The sequence below is a fragment of the Hypomesus nipponensis genome, chromosome 15 (assembly GCF_054491055.1).
Source record: "Hypomesus nipponensis isolate SF chromosome 15, ASM5449105v1, whole genome shotgun sequence".
Taxonomy (NCBI): domain Eukaryota; kingdom Metazoa; phylum Chordata; class Actinopteri; order Osmeriformes; family Osmeridae; genus Hypomesus; species Hypomesus nipponensis.
In genome coordinates, this window is record NC_140375.1 from 8,709,409 (window position 1) to 8,728,291 (window position 18,883).

The following is an 18,883-nucleotide window of genomic DNA, read 5'->3' on the forward strand; positions in this document are numbered from 1 at the left end:
ATAAGCCCCTCAACCAGGGCTTAGCCCACCTCACAGAGCTCTTAATGAGGAAGAAAGGACAACAAACACCGTATCAGAAACACAGGTAGACAGTGACCTTTCAATGTGCAGATATGCCATAAATTATACTTTAGTTTTTTACAACATGTAAAACACATTTGCACTATTGCAGTCTATACTGAAGTGTCATGGGGATTCACATGTAGGCCTACTCAACATCCAGTACCACATGTAATTGAGGGAACGACACAATGCCTTAACTAACTGAAAAGATTGTATCAAAATAACCTGGGTATTTTTTATCATAGATCATAATTAACATTAATGAATGTGACACCACAAAGCGGAATTGTTCACAGATTGATCTAAATTACAGTGTAAACATTCGCAAGGTCTAAAATCTTTAGAGACACTATATCAACCAATATATACGTCTGACATGAATTACGCATTGAACGGTTTTGACAGTCGGTCACTTGTGTCTTAACCGTTTAGATAATTATAGGCTACTTGATTCCTTCATACCCAGACAAGTTGGCTATTCACTTTTAAATGCTTTAAAAGAAAGCATAGGTTATATGAACAATTCAAAGAGTCAGAAGTAAATTTACAGACAACAGACGTTTTTCTAATGCTCTGTAGCCCGATAGGCCCGGGTTTGTTCAGACCCGACGATTCTACAGAACTTCTGGCCACCTAGTCCTTGAAAGTCTTGCTCATTTTTGGCGCCAAACAGTCATCCCCATGGGTTTTCCACATGGATGGCCCGTCTGACCATTATCTGACAAACAGATCCACGCGGAGTGTCAGAAATCAACAGCAGCGGCAACCGCATCTTAATATCGTCGCCTTTCTGCTCGGGAAATAGCGACGAGGATTAAAGAGACGGACTCAATATTACAAGCCCCTAACACCTGAACCATGCGCAGATTGATTCGGGGTGAGCGACGGCGTGCTCAGGGTATAAAGGGATCTTCACTACCTAGCACCAGATTCATATTTACCCATGACATCTGGCCAAGTTGGTCATAGACAGAATATGGCTCTTTTTGCCCACCCAGAATTTCCTGCGCGTGCTTACACTGACCATAGACACTTTACTGCGCCTTTTGGAGACCAAGATGACGGTAAAGGTATGGTGGAAATGCTTTTTTAATCTCAAATCAAAAAGTTAGACTAACGTTTTCCATAGTCATGACAACAACGAACATTAATTAATATAGACCTACCTAAAGTAAAGAACATATTTGATAGAATTTACTATACATTTTCTCAAATCTCAAATGTCATTTTTTCTTATTGATACATTTTAATATCTGTCGAGTTTTACTATATTGAGATAATGTGGGATATTGAGTTTTAACCTCAAATGGGATTTTGTTTGTTAATTGTATACTGAATCATTTGCCATGCAGACATGAGAAGTGATGGGTCTGCCGCTGTCCCGTCGCCTGAACGAGGCGGATATAGTGAAGGTCAGCGGAAGCGCAAAAGAACCATCTTCAGCCGTGCGCAATTATCGGAACTTGAGCAAGCGTTCGCCATGACCCCATACCCAGATATTACCCTCCGTGAGCGCTTGGCAGCGCACACTCGTCTTCCTGAAAGCAAAATCCAGGTTGGTAACTCAGTAATGCCCTCTGATAAAGTCAGTTTAAAAGGCCGCTCTTGACGCAGGCGATTGATTTACCCTGATCTTTATGCTTGTGTTTTAGGTGTGGTTCCAAAACAGACGTGCCAGGAGCATCAAGAGTGGTAGACTCCTTAAGTCAACCAAAGTTGTTCATGGAGGATGTGCTCCTGCAGCCTGCCAACTTCGGGGCAGAGCTCCCTCTCCTGGGCCCTCCTCCTTTTCCTCCACCCCTGCCATAGAGCTGTTCAGGCCGGACCAGAGCCAGTGTGAGGATGGACAGCAGCAGCTGTTCTGTTCTGAGTGGCGCAACCTCTGCAACTACCCAACCTCCCACCAGCCCCCGCCCGTCTCTCCCAACTTGTCAGAGTCTCTCCTCTGGGAGGACGACTGCCGCTTTCCCCTGGGAGCCTTGCCTGCCCCTGCAGCCATGCTCAGACAGCCCCACACCCCCCGTCCGTATCAGGCCTGTGCCGTGGCTTCAGGGTTCAGGAACTACACGTCCCAGAGTCTGGCTGGTGGTGCCACCAGGTATGGGGCTCACTGTTCAGTGGACCAGGTGGTGCCTTCCAACCCTCAGCAGATGTACTGGGACATGGGCCCTGCCCAGACACAGACCTCCATGGGATACATTTCCGACCTCATCTACAACGCTGCCATCGTCACCAACTTTCTGGAGTTCTGAACCCTATCACTCCTGACTGTGATTATGCCTCCCCTGATATCCAAACCATAAATCAAAAACTCAGGCATTGTTATTTATTGACCATTCTGAAACAGAACAATGTCATCAAGACTGGAAATGGATGATGGGAGCATCCCTGCCTTCTCTTCCCTATCTAAACCTCCTTCATGACTCTTCTGTCCATCATGTATGTGTGTTTGTTTTTACAATGACCAAACTGTGATAACTAAGCAGCAATACTTTTACATCAAGTAGTGTGCGTGTTGTTTGCCATCTTGTAAGTGTGATATCTAATTAGCAAAATTAAGAATTTAAGTTTCCCATTCAGTTTACATTATGTTCCGTAGTCTGTGGTGTTTAGAAAGACTGTATTGCCTGTCTATGTTGTGACCTGAGAAGCGATCTGATATGAAAAACATTAAGCCAGTTGTTTAGACAAACTTATCTGGTTGTAGAGATCCACTATCTGACCAGAGATTTGATCCTTGAAATGTTTAGCTCTTTGGGGAGTATTATCTTTCAAAATATCCAGATTAAAATGATTCCTTGTGGAAAGATACCACGACAGATATAATTATTCTCTGTAGATTTTTTCCCTTTAAGTATGAGATGGACAGAGGGGAAAATGAATAATAAGAAATAAATTAGAACTGGAGCTCAGAATATATCAGCTTAGCAGCTCTTTAATTCTGGCTGGATTTAGGTTCTGCACTGAATTGTTATATGTGAGTCTACAGGACAAATATGACAGGAGACTGCTGGACACTGATCTCTGCATATCATAATCATCTTTAATACCAAATCATCTTTCAATAAACCCTTAATCCTGGTGTCAAATCTCAGATCTTAGATACTTTTTTGTAGTCCAGATGTAGTTACATGGTTTAATCTTTCAGTTGAGATGAAAGGACAAATGCTTATTTACTGATCAGATATTGGTACAGTGGGGCAGGATCAGATCTTTAGATATCATATTAGAATTGTTTTGCATCCTGACAGAAGATCTCTGTTGTTGTGGAGGATTTAGGCTTCTCCTACTCCGGCTCACAGAGGGACATTGTAATTGGTTGTTTTGTTCCCTGGGCCATAGAAGGCCTCTTAGCCCCTGACAGATCAGCAGTCCAGTTACATACCCACCCTCACCCAGTCCTGGACATAGCCTAACCTTGGACTGATACAAGTACCTGCACATCTGGCAACTGGTCGGAATTCTACATAGCGGCACAGACTCACAGATACTCATTTAGCACCAGAACAGAATTCTTAACTATCAAGCTACAATGCATCCGGAAAGTATTCATAGTGCTTCACTTTCTCCACATTTATTCATTCCTTATTCCAAAATTGATTTATTTTTTCCCCTCTAAATTCTACACCAATTCCCCATAATGACAAGGTGAAAAAATTAAGAACTACAATAATGAGTATGATGCTACAAGCTTGGCACACCTATCTTCTGTCATGGCAAAGGCAGTGAATACTTGAATAAGTATTGGTACCATACCAAACACAAAGATAGCAGGGGCAACTGAAAACTTTATTAACTCATGGAACCGTTAACTTTCACCCCACATTGTGAGACAGAACAAGATTTTTAGACCACAACAAAAAAAAATAGGGCAAATAAATATGACAAACGCAACAAATTCTTTTAAAAACAGTAGTTGGGTACAGTGTACAATGTTGATTGAATCTGAGCATTTAAGTGTAATATTTATAGTTTAGTCCATTTATCAGTCTAAACAGTTGGAATGTTAATCTGAACCATGGTTTGAAAGCTTCCAGGCTCCAAAGGTTGACAGGGGTTCCCCTTCTCCTTCCACAGATCCTAGGGTTCTCCAAGCTCCCCCTCCATTGTCCTCACTAGAACATAGAGTTCTGCAAGGCCAACCACAGAGGCAGCGATCACAGCAGCTATCACCCTCTGAAACACACAGACAGCAAATATCATTCTCAAGAACACACACAACCCCACATACAACAGATATATACACAACATAATGTGCGTACTGCTGCCGTCTCTGTGAACAGGTACTGGCTGCCCATGTAGGAACAGGCGAACGTAGCTGCTACTGTCACCAGGAAGTTGAAGACTGTTACAACAACTGCCTTGGCGGATCGCACTGAGGAGAGACAGAGATAAGATAATCACACAATAGATGGGGTGAGAGGGTTAGGTTCAGAGAGATAGAGGTTAGGGTAGGAGATATTTATAAGTCAGGTATGCTCAGTGTTGTATGGATACCAACCTTCCCTTCCAAAGTCTGCTAAAGTGCCATGGCGATTGATTTCCTGGAGAACACAAAATCATCCAAGACATACTGTTATTCTGTTATAACTATAACCTCCACCCAAACACAAAAATATAGTTTAATATTTTTTTCTCTTGAAAATCTAAAACTGTATACACAATTTTTCCTCTATGTGTTCAGTGCTCAAAAATCATTGGACCAGTTCCTATCTGGTACCAATATTTATTAGAACCACCACACAGGAGTTAGACCGCTAGGAAACAGACAAGAGGAGCAGTATTAAGAATAAAATATAACCGTCCTTGTGTTTGTTACAAATGGCACATAACAGTGCTTGTATTTACCTGTGCATTGACGTTTCGTGTGATCCTATTGTACTCCTCATTAGCCAGCTTGGCTTTGATCTTCTCCAGACGAGCCACCAGCTCAGGGTTCTGTTTAATCAGACAGCAACACTAACACTTTTGTAGGCCCCATTGACTCCTGGAGCTATGCAAGTGGTTAGACACTTCCAGCCAGGAGGTCAGACAGACAAAGGAAGATAAGAGGTGTAACTCACTCTGGGTGGCATCTCCACCTGTGGCAGGAACAAGATACTGTCCTCCAAGAGATCATGAAGGTAAACTGGATTACCTGGAAGTAAAGCTTATTTAGCCCCTATGACATATACAGAACAGTATAGGATACAGAACACTAGCCTACTGTTAAGTACCAAGGCAGAGCTAGTGTTGCTTGGGCACACTATAATTCCTGTTTTAACAAAAAGGCATAACATATTGTATCCCTTTTCTATATGAATGTGGTATATACCTCGAATGACCCAGAACACTGATATTTTTACTACTAGTACCATACTACTATTGCAGGGGCTCTGTAACATCAAACTATACCGCCAACAGACTCCTACAAACCGTTCTCTTGAAGACACTTGTGAATTGTTCTTGCTGTTCGGAAGGTCAGTGTAGATGGTTCCTCCTTTTCGACGATGTTCCGAAGTTCCTCGCGAAGTTTGGGAGGAACAGCTAGGTTAGACTGTCCAAGTAAATCGTTCAATTTCTCGCGAAATTTGGCACCAATCACAAAAGACGATGCCATCGTTATATCTTAACAAATAGTGAGTTGTTTTTGAATTGGTAGCTCTAACTACCTGAGGTGGCTATAGCTGAACTAAACAATGAAGTACGGTTCTATTCGCAAAATGGCAGATTAACTATCGGGCATACACAAAGACCGATAAATGTACCCATGTAGCGTTACGTGATAACAATTCTTCATATTCCTAATTAAATCATAAAACGAGTAAGATTTTAGATGTAAGACGCTCTGCCAAGGAAGAAGGCAGCCATATTCCATGTCATGTGATACTGCTGTTTTTTTTGTGTTTTTTTTTTCCGATTTCAGAAATGTGCCTGCCCCTGCAGGTTGGACTGAGTGTTGCTCAGCCAGGTCATATTTCCAATAGTGCTTTTCCAGTTTCCATCTCTTTGTCATTGAAACAGTAGTAGCCTATGGCTATAATTATATACATCCGTTTTGAAATAAATGACACTCTTATGTCCTGTTTTAATGAGATCCTGTGGCCATTACAGTTTGATAGCATTCAACACTGCAGAGTAGCTAACCTACAAGCCAGTGTTGCACACTTACATTTAACATCAGCATGCTTATGATGACACACCTACGACAGTGCATGCGTAAGCACACAGAAAGAAAGATGGCTGCCTGTGCGATACGACAAGGATTTCTGACGACTGTCAGTAAATATAACAAGAAAAATACACAAAGAATGTTGCGTATTATTTACAATAGTACTCGGCCCGAATTAAAAAGACCCCGTTTACAGTGTTTAACGTGCAGACTGCCGAACATTCAACAGACGAGGTTCATGTCGTCACGGTAAGCGCTCTCAAGCTAGCCAGCTAGCCACACAACTAGTACTAGCTGTCCTTTTCTTAAGCAGGTTGCACTGGTGGTGCGTAGGAGCCAATTTGTCTTTGAGATAACACGGTGAAAAAAATAATGTGAATTTGGCATACATATCTACCAAAGGTTCCTGTCCATTTAACTAACGCATTCATCATGAGACCCACACATGTAAAGCAGCCCAGAAAACTACTTGTCAAATGGAGCCTACAGGATCATTGTGCTGCTGCTACTAGCTAGCTAGCTACTTTAATCTCCTCGACGACTTTTTCCACTGCCTTCGGTGTGCACCATGAAGCGTATTAAGCATTAGAACTATATGTCGACATCGTGTCCTCTAATTGACAGTGTGAGTAGAAAGTATAAAAGGAACGTATGGACACTACTGAAATACACAGTGAGGAGTTTTAACCTCAGGCTCATTCCAGATTGCCTGATGCAGGCTACACACAGGTACAGTACAAACAATAGCTGCACTTGGGTTGACCTTAGTCAGAAGTAGGATTCATACATATGATGTGCTACAATATAGTCTCTAGAAAGCAATTTAATCCGAAGGCTAGGCCTAGATGAGGACAGCGTTGTGTAGGTTCTAAGAGAAAGTAGGCCAAAGGTATTTACTATCTCACTGTGGGGCTGGCTCTGAACCATTGCTGAGAGAGAGCGTGGCATGGCAATAAGAAGAGCCAGGTGTCATGTTGATTGGCGATAGATTGATTTTGTATCAGATAAAAATGCCTGTGGATTTCTCACAGATGGGAATACAGGATTGCCAGTAGGTCATTTAGGTTACTTGTTGACACTGTTAGGGAGTGTTATGGTGTAGTGTAATGTCACAGCTGGTGTTACAGTGCTAATTAATTCCACAGGATTGTGATGGTGAGTTATATTTTTGCTGCCAGATAAGATTTCAGACCACTTTTACAACTGCAACGGTATTTAGGCTAGTGTTAAAATTGTAGGATACCAATTGTTTTATGTTTTTGCTATATGGTTATACTTTCTGTGTCATCATAGTGGAATATAGGTTCAATGGTATATGGATGGTGATAAAGAACTGTGATTTAGCTCCAATGTTAAAGAGATGGTGATAAAGATTGGGATATAGTTCCAGTGTGTCACAGTCTGTGTTTGGTAGGAACAGGCCGGAGGGAAAGGTTCTGGAGACTGTGGGAGTGTTTGAGGCGCCAAAACAGCATGGCAAATATGAAACGGGACAGGTAAGAGAAAGACTAATATGTTAACACACTCCAGTCACATAAGACTTAACAAAGCCACACATTTTCCTTCTCGCTAACTTCACAACTTAATTTACATTTTCACTAAAACTGGTGGTTGCTTGATTGCATATAATAACAGTAAGCAGTGATTGTAATGTTTTATGATAGTAGTATTACTGCACATAACCCTATGATAGTACACACTTATTTATTCCCATTGGATTGCATGTTAATTGGAGTGTAATATCTCCTGATATTAGGACCAGCCCTGGCCTTTCAGGTTACCAGGTAAACCACAGGATGGACTAACCCAGGTCATGTCTCGTCTCCCTAGCTGTTCCTCCACAGTGTGTTTGGCTACAGAGGGATTGTGTTGTTCCCATGGCACGCCAGGCTTTACGACAGAGATATTACCCCGCCCATGTCTGAAAGGTACATAAACAGAACTTTGTTGGACATGTCGACTCACCCAAACCCATGGTCAGATTTCCTCACCTGTGTGATTGTTTATTCCAGTAAGCCCGAGCCTCCTGGGCCACACGGCTCTAAGGAAGTGAAGGGGAAGACTCACACCTACTATCAAGTGCTCATCGACACTAGGGACTGCCCCCACATAGTAAGTACTGCAATGGTTGGCTCCACTACCACCATTAGCTGTGACGCAATGTTTGTTTTAGCCCTGTTGGCCTCCAAACCGAAAGCCTCATACTGAACTGATCAATACGAATAGTTGTATTGTTAGACCCCTATTAGTGATGGTTAAATATCTATATTTTTCACTCCTCTTGCACTCTGCGTAGAAGTTAGAATATCATAATGCAATGCTTCAAGAGTATCTAAGAGTTTAACCTCTAACTCTTAGTCTTACACCAAGCCTACAACCAAGCTGTAGTCAAAGAAATACTCGGCTCCTGTTGATCCTTAAAAAAAAAAAAAGGTTACTTTCTTCCTGGGTTCATGTAGTGCTGCTACCTACATCATTAAGACCTACGTCTTATTGTTGTTTCTTGTGTTACCAGTCCCAGAGGTCCCAGACTGAAGCAGTTACATTTCTGGCCAATCATGATGACAGCAGAGCCCTCTACGCCATCCCAGGTAGCAACAGAAGAACAGGTGGATTCGTGACTAGAGGAAGACTTGTATTTTTATGTAGGGAAATGCTCTAACGCTCTCTCTGGCTCCCTCTCTTTTTGTCTCCTTCTCATAGGTCTGGATTATGTGAGCCATGAAGACATATTGCCATACAACTCTGCAGAGCAGGTCCCCATCCAGCATGAGCTGTTTGAGCGCTTCCTCATGTTCAACCCTGCCAAAAGTATTTCCTTCACATGATCTCTTACAACTGTGGGATAGGAACAGGTTTAGTCACCAATAATGAATGGATGGCCAGCACTCATGTCATAATCTTGTTATGATTATTTCAGAAGTCCAAAACTGTTAGATCTCACTCTTGAAAATAAAATAGCCATATCAGGATTCTGTGTGTGTGCTGGTTAGTCATGTCACATGACTGATGTGCTATTCATATACAATATACTGTGTGTCTATTGGTTAAATCACCTCAAAGTTCAGTGTGTGTGAAGAGTTTAAATGACAGTGTAAAAAATGCAGAAGAATGGTTATGTAGTACACCATGGCATTTATACGTAGGTATTTGATCGGGCATGTCAGCCATGTTTGATTAAATGGCTTTCCTGTATGGGTAACTAGCGCCACCATTTACTGAGCGGGACACCTTGAAGGCATGGCAGGAGAAGAACCACCCCTGGTTGGAGCTGTCGGATGTGCATCGCGAGACCACAGAGAACATCAGAGTTACTGTCATCCCCTTCTACATGGGCATGAGGGTACGGGAACCTATCCTTTTCTACGAGGGCATGAGGGTTTGAGGTTCCTATCCTTTTCTATGAGGGTTTGAGGTTCCTATCCTTTTCTACAAGGGCTTGAGGGTTTGAGGTTCCTATCCTTTTCTGTAAGGGCATGAGGGTTTGAGGTTCCTATCCTTTTCTACAAGGGCATGAGGGTTTGAGGTTCCTATCCTTTTCTGTAAGGGTACCAATGGTGTGAAAGACGGGTCCTTCTACATAGGAATATGTTCAAAACATAACAAATAACCCTTTTTCTTTCAGGAGGCACAGAACTCCCATGTGTACTGGGTAAGCAGCCCTATTATTTTCCTGATTAATGAGGGACCTTCCTAGCAAGACACACTATCACAATTCCCAGGTCACTGGTATTGAGTATGAACAGGATATGTGAACTTGCTGCTGGTGTGTATACACAGTGGCGGTACTGTATCCGTCTGGAGAACATGGGGGAGGAGGTGGTTCAGCTGAGAGAGAGACACTGGAGGATTTTCAGTCTGTCAGGAACCCTGGAGACCGTCAGAGGGCGAGGAGTGGTGGGACGTGTGCGTAGCATCACATACTCTGTCCATCAGAAACACTCCCATTGTATTTTGAAAGTTCTTGAATGTGACGATTGAGGTATGCAACCTCACATCACTGTGTTCTATGACCCCTGGTGTATGTTTGTGTTCCTCCAGGAGCCAGTGTTGTCCAAGGAGCAGCCAGCCTTCCAGTACAGCAGTCACGTGTCTCTGCAGGCACCCAGTGGACACATGTGGTGAGAAGCAGCCTTCATTGTTCACCCTTAATACGCAATCAAAATGAAGAAAAAAAACATCTTTTTTTCTTTGTTTCTTCATTCCTTCCTGTGTGTAGGGGGACGTTCCGTATTGAGAGAACTGATGGCTCCCACTTTGATGTGCGTATTCCTCCGTTCTCCCTGGAGAGCAACAAGGATGACAAGGCCCCCCCTGCTGGCTACACCTTTTAAATCCACCCTGGCGCTGCAACAAAGATGGGATAAGCCATGCTGAGGAACGGATCAAACATACCCATCCTCCTTACATACATTTTGTTGTGAGAGTTTTGAAAAACATTGTAATTATGAGCAGGTTTAGATATGTTCATTTATAAACAGGAATTAATGTTCACCCGACATTGCATCTGGTTGTACCAGCCTAACATTTCTAGAGGGGTCAGTATGAGGCAACAAAGGAGTGAGTGCAGAGAGAAAGCGTGTGAGTTCAGATTTAGGGAGGTTTTCAAACAGTAAGGGTGTGCTATTGTTATTGGTGTTTTCCACTGTTGGTATTAAGGCAATATCATCCACACCCTGAATGTAATGGGGAGACCATGTCTGCATCTTTTTTATCAGGCTGGATCCTGGTGTTGTGCCAGGCCCGAATTGCAACCTAACCCTTCTGATCTGGCTGAAGCCTAGTTTAGGAGAGGAAGTGCATCTGCTGTGCCTTGCTCAGACTAAGCTGTCTGTGTCTATCTCTGTGAGAAGGACTGATGTAGCTCTCATCAGTTTTTTTGAAGATACAGTTGTGGTAACTAGTTGGTCCTCTTACCTTGAGTACATTTTGAGAAAGGATGAACGAGCTAACTGTGAGACCGTCTAAGTATAATACTGTAAATAGAGTTGTAAAGTCAAAACTAATAAAGAAATGTACATTTTGACAATGGTTTGATTTATTTTCTTTTGATATTGTCAAAGAGGCAGAACAGTTTCACAGGCTGGTGCGATAACTTAATATTGTCTTGTCAGCTTTCAGCTCACCTGCTGTTTCAGACAAATGTCTACGTTCCCTGACGTCGAAGTGCCGGCCAGGCCAATATGGTCACCACTAGGGGGATACACATTCGTTCAGTCTGCTCTGCCGATGAGGTGCCACCTTTGTGAGCAGCTGGATATTGGCCCTAAAAATAGCCAGTCTTTGAAGTGTTCACTGTCATCATGTTACACCACTGGAAAGTCGGACACAATAGAATATGTATGCATTCCATTCTTATGCTAAGCTTACGTGCCATGTGTAGGCAAAGTTTGTTCATCCTTAAAAACCTCAGTGTAGTATGTGGTAGCCTATAGGCTATAGGAAGCTAATTTGTTTTGCTGGTCTTGGCATCTCTCACGAAGAAAATAGTTGGACGTTTTTTCAAACCAGCCCCTCCCTGCCCTGTGCGCGGTGAAAGAGGCGCACACGCACTGCGCGCACTGGCGATAATTCAGTCTAGAATCTATCCACCTTGAGCCAGTCTTCTTGGCGTGACCCAATATATATGTTTAGTTCAGAACCGCTGATTTGCGACAGTTTTTAAGTTGCGATAGATTTTTACGGATATTCATTCGTGAGAATGATGTAATGTTTTTGGAAAAACAAAGGCAAAATCCTCCGTGAGACGTAGCCTACATCGCATCATATGTAGCCTACGAATTATTTGGAAAGCTCGGTCGACAGAGGAAAGAACCATTGAGGATGTAAACAATACCATGCCCTGTCTCTATTTTTCTGCTTTTTGGCGTGTTTCTTGTTCTTACGTTTGACAAACGTTGTCTTGCTTGAGATACTCAAATTCTTGATTTAACAACAAGGAGTCCGGGAGACGACACCAGCGCGAAAAATTATAGAATTAAAAAAACTTAATATTTCCCCGCTGTAATGGGCAGCAATTGCTATTTAGATCCAAGACGGTGTCCAATAGAAATGTGTGCTTAAGGACTTTGCTGAGGAAAGGAGTGCGCACTCAAATGTGTTTGGCTATGCGACTTGCAGCATCATTGGAGCTCTTCCCGACCTAACGGGATTTTTCTTGGACTCAAAGGTTCAGCATGAATTGGGGCTTAGGCTAGTAATGATTAAAATGACCGATTATGTGACTGGACTACAAGGCGGAGTGTCGCCATCAATGTCATTGTCAGATATTTAACATAGGCTACTGCAAATATTATTGGATTCATGTGAGACAACATATTGCACAACAAAAGTTATGGTCATTGATGGAGAGCTTTTTTTGGTTAGACTTTCAATTTCAAGGAGCCAACACCACAGGCTCTTCACCAACTGTCTCATTACAAGACCAACTTCAAATACAAATCTTTGTTGATGCTGCAATTCCAAAAGTAGAGTTATGTCTCGCAGGCCAGACTAGTGAAAGTCTTGAAGTCTTCACCTGGCATCAGGACGCCAGCTAGTTCTGAACTTAACTTGAACCAGTACTAAACCGGTATTAAAATATGGTTAGCACAATATAGAAGGTTCAAACTCATTTCCCCCCTTCATCAAGTCTTAACTGCAGCTCACATTGAAACCATCAAGAAGATGGGTGCCAGACAGACCAAAGGAGCAGGCCCAGATACTGGACCTAGCCCACAACATGGCTGGAAACGGACACCAAGCAAAGAAAGAGGTGACATCTTTGCCTCATTCATGTTGAGGTCAGGTGATCGCCTGGGCCGTGGCGGGACGGCACCCCCCTACCAGCGGCGTATTTGCATGATCCAGGACATGCTGCTACTCGCCAGGCAGGGCCGACAGGATGAGGCCACAGAGATGCTGAAGACACTCCGACAGGTAGCTTTCCTCAGTCTCCATCTTTGTGGTACTGCTACATAAGAACCCCTAACCTGCTACACACAGACCCTCATTGATGCCTAACAAAGCTGTTGACCACAGTTCTCTCTCAAAATCTGAAATAAACATGGCTACCTAATTGGGGAAAGAGATATACTGTACAGCTTTGACAGATAGACCAGGTAAGGCTGTCAGTTGTTTTGTTGTATTTAACTTTCCCAGAGAAGTCATTCAAAAAGAAAGAATCATGGAGAAGAGGAAAATGGCAGAAGATAGAGGGAGTAAGAAGATGAATTATGTTGACTTATTTGATCCCAAACAAAATTCCAGTGAATGAGATGGAGATTGAGAAGAGGGAAAGCAAAGGAAGTTAAATGGCAAAGAAAATTGGACATAGTTTGTTTAAACTTAGTGTGGTTGATTTGACAAGATAGGCTACACATACATACATTTTTGACTGGTCTCAGATGAGTGATGAGTTATCAGCTTTGTAAACAACTACATAGCATGATGAGAATATAGTGGATCATGCTAAAGGTCAACCAATCCCAAGCCTCAAAGGATTGTCCTGCTGTTATGGATCTAAAGAGCAGTGATTAAAACAAAAGGTTGTGATGGTTGAGGGGGAGGCGAGGAGTAGAAGAGTGGAAGAGAGGTTGGGCCAGAAAGGGAGATGCTCTATAGCATTGAGAAAATCTGTCTCTGCTGTCCAGGTGCATTGTTTTCCGAAAACTGTGGCAATAGTCTGAGGTTTTGAATAAACAAGAGTTCATTAAATAAACAGGAACCTTGTTGAAAGCTAAAATGGTATGCACAGTTATTATCTCTGACTCAGTTAACATTATCTTTCAGCATTGCTGTCTGAGTTAGCTGTCGTTATTAGTTAGCATCTCTGTATAAGTTACCTTCTCTGTTTCAGTTAGCATTCCTCTGATTGAGTAAGGATATTTATTTGACAGTGTCTTTGTTTCAATTAAGATCTACATATACAAAATTGGTTACTGGGCAAACATAATAATTAATTGTTGCTTAAATGCAATTTTTGTTCACTAATGTGGAATATAAATTGTGAATGATCTATTTAAGCTTCATAGCTTCTCATTATAAAGGAAGACATAGGTTATGTATGACATCACACAAGCACAAACCCTTAACCCCCACCTGTGTGTGTGTGTAGGACTTGGGGATGGAGTCCACATCGCTGGATGATGTGCTGTACCGCTACGCCAGCTTCAGGAATCTGGTGGACCCCATCACTCACGACCTCATCATCAGTCTGGCCAGATATGTCCACTGCCCTAAGACGGTAGGGCACACCTATTATGTTTTCATATTGTGGTCAGTTACCTTATTTTGTAGAAGCAAGTGCTTGTGTACAACATAAACAGACATGCCGTAATATCAGATGCTATAAGAGTCCCATCCTCCTGACTGTCTTGGTCTCACTATTAGATTAGAGACACTCTAACTGCTTGTGCTGTGAGTGTTGAACGATGTGTGTTTGTATTAAAAAAGATGGAAAGATGTGTGTGAAAGTAACAATCCATTAGGGACATGGAGAAGAGAGAGGAAGAGAGATAGAATGGGTGATATGTAAACCTTTTGTATCTGTGTTGATGATCTACAGATTCCTTCTTTATCTGTCTTTCTCTGTGTGCTGTCTTGGTTGGTCCTCTCTCATTTCTAATTCAGCTCACATCCTGTGATTCTCTCGTGTGTTTTTCTTTGCTCTTCACTCCTCTTAGCTCCTCACTTCTCCCTTCTGTCCCTATCTGCTTCTCTCGCTTCATTATGACCTCCTGTCAACAATGATTAACCTGTTCCTCTGTCCTTCTGCCCTTCTCCCTGACTTTCAGGAGGGGGATTCTCTGGGCGCCATGGAGAAGGTGTGTCGCCAACTGACCTATCACCTTAGTCCTCACTCTCAGTGGAGACGCCGGGGTCTTCTAAAGAGGAAGCCTCAAGCATGGTGAGGATATGCATTGCTGTGTGCATGTGTGTTTATGTATAAAGTGTGTTGCTGTTGAGGCAGTGATCATCGTATTCTCTGTCCAAGCCCGAGTTCATTCAGAGCTTTTTGGCTACTGCTTACAATAAGCACACTGTTCTGCCTTGCCTCATCTTATGCTGCATTCAACTTTAATTTAACTAAGTGCTCACCACTTAACAACTCTCCCTCCCTCTAACCACCCCGTACCCCCTCCTACACACACACAGTCTTAAGGTGGTGCTGTCCACTCCTCCCCCCAATGGAGCGCTGGACCTATCAGGGATTCCCCTTGTAGTGAGGGACATGGAGCGGCTGTGCTGCCACCTGCAGCGTCATGCGGCCACCCTGTGTAGCCTGGAGCTTGGCTTCACCGAGCTCACAGACGAGGCCTTCCTCCTGCTGCTGCCCACCCTGGCAGCTTTGCCACATCTGGAGACCCTGGCGCTGAACGGCAACCGTCTGACGCGTGCTGTGCTCAAGGAGCTGACGGACAGCCTGAAGGACCCGGACAGCTTCCCCGGTGTGACCTGGATTGACCTGGGCAACAACGTGGACATCTTCTCCCTGCCTCAGCCCTTCCTGCTCAGCCTGAGAAAGCGCTGTCCCAAGCAGGGGAACCTCCCTACCATCCTAGAGTTTGGAGAGAGCCAGGTCAGCGAACCGGAAGGTAGAGGTGACGATGATGACGCTAACAGGACAGAGAGCATGGGGGAGCTGCGCTCTGAAGTGGAAGGGGAGATGGACGGAGAGACGGAGATAGAGGAGATGATGGAGGAGCTGCTGGACTTTGATAGAGAGGTGCAGGGAAAGGAGGATGAGCTGGAGGACAGCATGTGGACCATGGAGGAGAAGGGGAAGGAGAGGAAGAGGGAGGAGTCACAGGGGAGGGTGGTAAGGGCTGAGAGGGAGGAGGACGACACCCACAGCAATTCCTCCAATCCGTCTTGCTCCAGCCCATCTCTGAACTCCTCAGGAGCCATCGAGCCAATGAGAGAGGAGGGTGGTGATTATGGGACTTACAAATCAGATCATCTGACTTGATGGAAGCCTGTTTTCTCTCTTCTTGTATTTACCTTCCATGGCAAAGTATTGTCCAGAGAGAAAGAAGAGTATAAGAGGAGCAAAAAAGACTGAAATGGTGTATGGAAAAGGAGAGAAGCAAATGTAGAGATTGTGTAGAAAAAGAAAAGAAGAGGAAGAAAGAGAGTAGAGATTGCTAGTCACTTCAGACACGTTTAAGATAACCTCTGTTGAGATTAGTTTGCTAGACAGGAGTGCATCGTTATGAGAGAAGGTAATATTTGAATCATGTTTTTGGTCATCTTATTTTTCCTTTGGAGCACAGCATACAGATGTTTTTTCCGTCTTCCAGCATAGGAAACATTTGTATGATAGTTTAAGAACTGCTACATGAACAAATGTAGGTTTGTTATTCATGTCAACTCTTACACAAATTAGGGGGCTCAGATTGTCCCTGCTGAGCCTGTCCTGCGATTGTATATATGCCTATATGTGCCTGGCACTTTCTTCCAGTCTGTTTGTGTCAGACAGACTGGAATACTGACAGACAGACAGTGTATAATGGGTTGAGTAAGACAGGCCTGTTCTCTTCTGTCTCTGTTCACAGTTCTGTTCTCAGATGCTTATTGTATGCTTCAGAATGAGTAGTCACTCATGTTATGACTGAGTTATTGGACTGAGCAGCACTTTGGTGGTAAAAGTGTTTTGGACTCAATATCAGTTAAGTATGCAATGGAGGAATATGCTGCTTTGAGGTGTTTGGTGAAAAAAACGCAAGGGCCAACAGGGAATAGTAACTAAATTAGGATTAGGGATCCAAAGATCCAGCCACCTTTTCATCTAACCTTTCCTCTTAAATATAGCTTTTAAATGCTTACAGTGCTGTATTTATTCACTTGGCTAAAACATTATCATCATGCATGTAAACCAGTCTGCATACATTAGCATTACGCATGTAAACAAGTCTGCATACTTAACTATAGCCTACAGGTCTGTCCAGAAGTAGTACATCCCTTAGGCAACACTGTAGCCTGTGTAGCTGTCCACTAGCTAGTGTTTTTTTCCACGTGGGTCAGTCATCATAAATACGTCATAATGTGTTTGACATTATGTCAATTTGACCCTTTAAACTCAATGGCTCCTGAATATTCATGGTGATCATGGTTGCCAACCATGCAGGGAAATGTTCTACATGGGTGCAGTTAGCCAACATTCAATGCATTCAAAGCAGAATGAAACAATAACCTTATATAGAGGCTCTAGAGCAATGTCACTCCCATAAGGAAGGCTACGTGAGGCACCCCTATACACTTTTTTATTTTTTACGTTTCCTCGATTCTCAGGTCTTTGAAGACAAACTCTCTCTTCAGAGATAGTCCTATTGAACGGTTGTGTATGTTTTCTGTAACTTCTATGGTCTACTCTTGGTTTAGCGTACATACACAATTGTTCTGTTTTCCTGTTAGTGGTAGTGAGTAAATTATGTCCTGGATCAGCAGCTTCACAGCCCATGGGCTTCCTTCACTTCCAGGATCGTCTACAAATCTTTTAGCAATTTGTCTCGCTTACACCCTCTGTCTGTGTTTACTCTTGTATAAATGCAGACATAGTGTCCAAAGCATACATTTTAGAATGAACCCTATATAAACGTGACGTTTCAAACCTGATGACTTGATGCCTTGCCATGATTAAATAAAAATAAACAAATACATTTTTATTGTGTTGTTGGTACAATACTGTATGTCTATGGGTTAAGTTTGAGGTTAGGTAACTACGATTGAGTATAACTACCGGTATTTAGTCTCTGTGTTCTCATTCTCTTTCTCCAAAATGTAGGAATGCTGCCCAGAACATCAGCTCCAAATTTCTTCCCAAGCATTTCCCCCCAAAATAACACATTTCCATATATGGGTATCCATCTTTGTTTTATCAATAACGAGCTCAGTCAGACTGACTAAGACAGGATGACTGTTGCTCTGAGACTTCTTTGATTGATGGAACTGCCCAAACTCTGTCAAGCTGGACAGCAACTGTGACTACAGTCTAGGCAGGCTCTCACTAAGCCAAGATGAATAGGTAAAACATTTCCCCCGATGTTTCTACCACAAGTAGTCCACATGTGGACCGATAACACATTATTTATATATAAATATACATATATATATATATTTTTTTTTACGACGATATGTTTACGCTTACTTTTCTTAATGCTCCTGCCCATCGACCGAGGTCCATTAAGTCCTACCCTCGAGATACACTACTGGGACTAGACTGACATCAGGTGGCCAGACATCTAACTTGCATGTGAAAAAGTAGGCTCTTGTTGACAAGAATGGTTGTCAACATTTGTATTTGAAATTCAACACAGTACTAGTGGGCTGTATCCTATGCTAAGGACACTGTTAACAAAAAGTATTATAGTGGGTTCGTTTTAATTACACATTATTTAAATAAAATGAAGGCGTAAACTACATGTCATGGAGGTGAAGCCCGCCAGCCAGGAATCAATTAAACTTGAGAAAAAAGTCTTAGAAATGCTAGAAAGGTACTCAGATTACAAAGAAAATAGCACATCCGACAATAAATTACATTTATATAGGCATATTATAAATTGACAATTCAAATCGATTGCTGTCGATAGGGTTGGGTAAAAATATTGATGCAGAGATAACCCGCTTTTGAGCCCCTCAACATGGATTTTGTATGGGAGTTATCTAATAGCCTCCACTGATATTGACTGT

The 18,883-nt window shown here is 42.7% G+C and overlaps 4 protein-coding genes across 5 annotated transcripts; 3 read left to right on the forward strand and 1 right to left on the reverse strand.

Moving 5' to 3' along the window:
- Window positions 1-65: 65 nt before the first annotated feature.
- On the forward strand, window positions 66-3,152 carry LOC146257355 (homeobox protein SEBOX-like). The gene is made up of 3 exons (XM_084673643.1): window positions 66-1,133; window positions 1,416-1,618; window positions 1,716-3,152. The coding sequence occupies exons 1-3, from the start codon at window positions 1,007-1,009 to the stop codon at window positions 2,313-2,315; spliced, it is 930 nt and encodes a 309-aa protein (XP_084529769.1). The 5' UTR covers window positions 66-1,006; the 3' UTR covers window positions 2,316-3,152.
- A 681-nt stretch (window positions 3,153-3,833) lies between these two features.
- Window positions 3,834-5,943, reverse strand: vma12 (vacuolar ATPase assembly factor VMA12). The gene is made up of 6 exons (XM_084674528.1): window positions 5,479-5,943; window positions 5,127-5,200; window positions 4,912-5,001; window positions 4,565-4,607; window positions 4,326-4,438; window positions 3,834-4,239 (listed from the first exon to the last, which is right to left on the reverse strand). Exons 1-6 carry the CDS (start codon window positions 5,660-5,662, stop codon window positions 4,144-4,146), a joined length of 600 nt encoding a protein of 199 aa, XP_084530654.1. The 5' UTR covers window positions 5,663-5,943; the 3' UTR covers window positions 3,834-4,143.
- Window positions 5,944-6,221: 278 nt separating this feature from the next.
- Window positions 6,222-11,243, forward strand: poldip2 (polymerase (DNA-directed), delta interacting protein 2). Of its 2 annotated transcripts, none has more exons than XM_084674526.1 (11): window positions 6,222-6,463; window positions 7,629-7,710; window positions 8,045-8,142; window positions 8,227-8,326; window positions 8,730-8,805; window positions 8,918-9,025; window positions 9,421-9,557; window positions 9,840-9,866; window positions 9,995-10,120; window positions 10,256-10,335; window positions 10,434-11,243. In XM_084674526.1, exons 1-11 carry the CDS (start codon window positions 6,228-6,230, stop codon window positions 10,546-10,548), a joined length of 1,185 nt encoding a protein of 394 aa, XP_084530652.1. In that variant the 5' UTR covers window positions 6,222-6,227; the 3' UTR covers window positions 10,549-11,243. The 2 variants fall into 2 exon arrangements, with proteins under 2 accessions (XP_084530652.1, XP_084530653.1); XM_084674527.1 differs by having other exon boundaries at window positions 7,635-7,710.
- Window positions 11,244-12,071: 828 nt separating this feature from the next.
- Window positions 12,072-17,844, forward strand: lrrc75a (leucine rich repeat containing 75A). The gene is made up of 4 exons (XM_084673393.1): window positions 12,072-13,132; window positions 14,310-14,438; window positions 14,989-15,101; window positions 15,350-17,844. The coding sequence occupies exons 1-4, from the start codon at window positions 12,881-12,883 to the stop codon at window positions 16,161-16,163; spliced, it is 1,308 nt and encodes a 435-aa protein (XP_084529519.1). The 5' UTR covers window positions 12,072-12,880; the 3' UTR covers window positions 16,164-17,844.
- The last annotated feature ends 1,039 nt before the right edge of the window (window positions 17,845-18,883 follow it).